The 3,213-nt window shown below is 38.6% G+C and overlaps 2 protein-coding genes across 2 annotated transcripts in view; both read right to left on the minus strand.

The window, feature by feature from the left end:
• LOC117173695 overlaps nucleotides 1–1,276 on the minus strand; it is a 25,814-nt gene extending 24,538 nt beyond the window's left edge. The window contains exons 1-2 of the mRNA XM_033362337.1: nucleotides 547–1,276; nucleotides 107–402 (exon numbers count right to left, since the gene is read on the minus strand). Coding sequence (XP_033218228.1) covers nucleotides 107–402; nucleotides 547–1,276 — 1,026 coding nt within the window. The remainder of the gene's footprint in view (nucleotides 1–106; nucleotides 403–546) is intronic.
• A 219-nt stretch (nucleotides 1,277–1,495) lies between these two features.
• Nucleotides 1,496–2,155, minus strand: LOC117173696. Its single transcript, XM_033362338.1, has one exon. The coding sequence runs from the start codon at nucleotides 2,153–2,155 to the stop codon at nucleotides 1,496–1,498; it is 660 nt and encodes a 219-aa protein (XP_033218229.1).
• Between the last annotated feature and the right edge of the window lie 1,058 nt (nucleotides 2,156–3,213).

Genomic DNA, 3,213 nt, shown 5'->3' on the forward strand with positions numbered 1-3,213 from the left:
CTGAGCTTCTTCATCATCGGCCAGCTGATGAAGGGCACGAATGGCGAGAAAGGAAGCACAGGATGTGCCGTAAGTGACAGTATCTAGAGTGAATTCTTTTACACACTCGTCTGGATTTTGGCGAAACAAAATTTTTTGAAGCATCATCCGGATGTACTAAAACCTGCCTGTACATTTTTTCGATGTCAGCAGTCAACGCAAATCTGTGCGAACGAAATCGTGTTAAAAGAATGAAAAGGTCATCCTGAATTTTAGGACCAACCATCAAAGAGTCATTCAGTGACACGCCTGTCGAAGTTTTCGTGGAACCGTTAAAGACAAAGCGAATTTTTGTGGTGATATCATCTGCTCGTATCACTGCATGATGGGGAAGATAGAAACCAGGCATAGCGAGATCTTTATCTTTGAGGAACGACAAATGTTTCAAATTATTGTATTCTGTTAAAAAATCACAATAATTTGTTTTTAATTCAGGATTTTTTTCAAAGCGTTTTTCTAAAAAATGAAAACAACGAAGAGCCATGGGACGCGAATTTCCAAGTTTGCCTTTATTTTCTTTGAAGGGCAATCTCACAATGTAACGACCTGCCGGGTCGCGTTGAGTGTTATTTTTAAAATGCGATTCACAAGCTTGCTCTTCTTGGGACAATAATTTTATTGATGGAACTTCTTCGATTTCCCAAAATTTTGTGAGATTCGAATCGAGAGGTGTAGAGTGGGTCACAAAGCTACATTGCACGTGATTTTTAGAGAGAGAACTATTAATTTCTCCAGCGACAATCCAGCCAAGCTGAGTTTTTTGCAGCACCGCTTCTGGATTGTTTTTCAGGGTAATTTGTCCTACACATAGGAGCTTGTAAAACAATTTAACTCCAATCAGAGCATCGATTTCTGATGGCTTATAGAATTCAGGATCAGCTAGAAATATATCTTTTGGGATTTCAAGGGCTGCACGATTAATTTCAACTGAGGGCATTGTTTTTGTGATTCGATTTAGAACGAGAAATTCGAGATTCTTGGAGTATTTACTAAAACGAGATTTCAATGTTGCTGAAACTGAATGCTTGATTTCTGTGGAAATATTCTCAACACAAGAGACCGAAATATCAACCAATTTTCTATTTAGTTTCAAGAAAGATGCCACGCTTTCAGTGATAAAATTGGCCTGAGATCCAGTATCCAAAAATACTCGACAAGACTTGGATTCTCCCTGGGTATTGACTAAGTCCACGATCGCAGTGGCAAGAAAACCCTCGGAGGAAACTTGAGCGTGCATATTGATAAGAGACTGGCTTTTAGGAAACGACTCTGAGAACGCATTCTCTATTGCAGACTGTCTTTCAAAATGCAGTAAAATATTGTGCTTTTTACGGCACTTACGACAAGGAGAGCCGGTGCAGTCAGCAACGCGGTGATTTGGACGCAAACAATTTAGACAGAGCGCGGCTTTTTTTGCGGCTTCAAAACGCTCGGAAGGTGCCAATTTTTTATACGATTAGCAACTATATATCGAGTGTTCCCCCTGACAATAAGCACAGGGAGATTTTGCCGTTGAGGTCACAAAAGCGTGCTGCGAACGTTGATTATTATTAACGCGAGAACCTGTTAGTTTTTTATCCGATACGATTTGAGATTTTCCTGTTACTTCATGAAATTTGTTATCTTCGAACTGAGCACGACGCTGCAGGAAGGTCAACATTTCCTTGAACGTGGAGTTATCGGAATCACAGCTAGCCTCTTCCCACTTTTCACGAATGAACGAAATTAATTTTTGCTTAATAATTTCAACTAAAAGAGTGCCCCATTGATTTACAGGTTCTTTCAAGGCGTCAAGTGCTCTAATGTGTTTTTGAATTTGATTGACCAACGAGCGAACGGGGAAGTCTTTCGAAATAAATGGTAAATTTAATAGTGCTTTAACGTGAGTTTGGCGAATGATTTTACGATTGTCATAACGCTCTTTCAGCAAGTCCCAAGCGACCCTGTAATTGTCCGACGATAATTCAATGGACGCGAGAACTTGTGCAGCTTCATTTTTTAGACAGCCCTTCAAATGGTATAATTTTTCGATTTCAGGGATGTCCACTAAGTGAAGGCAAATTAACACGAGGAAGATTCTTTTTTGAACCTTGAACGATGTTCGTGGAATTTTCATGTATGACGTTTAGCGAAGACAACGAGGCGTTAGATTGAATTGAATTGTTTGTTGAGGAAAGGTTTTCCTTCAACTAAGTCGCCGCGATACCGTGCGAAGTGTAATATTTTTCTTCGTATTCCGTACGAATATCTGGATAGGTGGAATCATTCTCAAGAGTTTCTAATTCCGTTTGTAAAATTTCAAATTCTAAGAAGCTTTTATCATTTTCTTGATTTCTCTTCTCTAAATTCGGAAAATCGCGCTCCGGTGTAAATTTTTCTAAATACGTTGCGTAGTTTGTAATTTTTCGTTTTGCATTGGCAATTTTGATATTTAGATCTGCTATTTGTTTTTCAGCCATAGTTTTAGGTTTTAATAAATTTCTACACGAGCGGGTGGAAACATATGATGGGAATACAAAAGATATGAGGAATAAATTGGTGGTACAAAAACTTGCTTACTTTTAAGGTGAACTCTGGATCAGTGTTGCTGGATGTTGCCAATTGTTGATCCTAGACTACGAAAAGTTTGGTTCAGTCAACTTCCTCTCCTGGGATGAATCCGGGATCCTTATTTTCTACGAGATAGGTGATGACAATTTGAGAGAGACAAGTTTCTCTGGATTCTCTCTTCGACGATGTTAGCTTCTGACAACTTGTGCACAAGAGGAATATTAACTGATTCCACTTTGTCTTTTTCACTGTTGTATATTGAAGCACGATATTACTATTTTCGGATTCATTCGAAACACGGAAACTCAGTTTACTATTGAAAGGTTCACTTTAACACTGATATGAACTTATGAACACACAATACGAAAAGCTCTATAGTCAAATTGACAACGAGGATTTTGCTATGAGCACGAAGTTTGCTATAAAGCACAAGAATTTGCTTAAGCGCGACAATTTGCTATTATCAGGACAATTTCCTATAAACACGACAAATTTGCCTTAAGCAAGAAGGTTTGCTATAAAGCACGAGAATTTGCTTAAGCGCGAAAATTTGCTATAAGCAAGCCAATTTCATATGACCACGACAGTTTGCTATAAGCACGAAAGTTTGCTTAAGCACGACAA

This window comes from Belonocnema kinseyi, chromosome 5, assembly GCF_010883055.1.
Source record: "Belonocnema kinseyi isolate 2016_QV_RU_SX_M_011 chromosome 5, B_treatae_v1, whole genome shotgun sequence".
Taxonomy (NCBI): Eukaryota; Metazoa; Arthropoda; class Insecta; order Hymenoptera; family Cynipidae; genus Belonocnema; species Belonocnema kinseyi.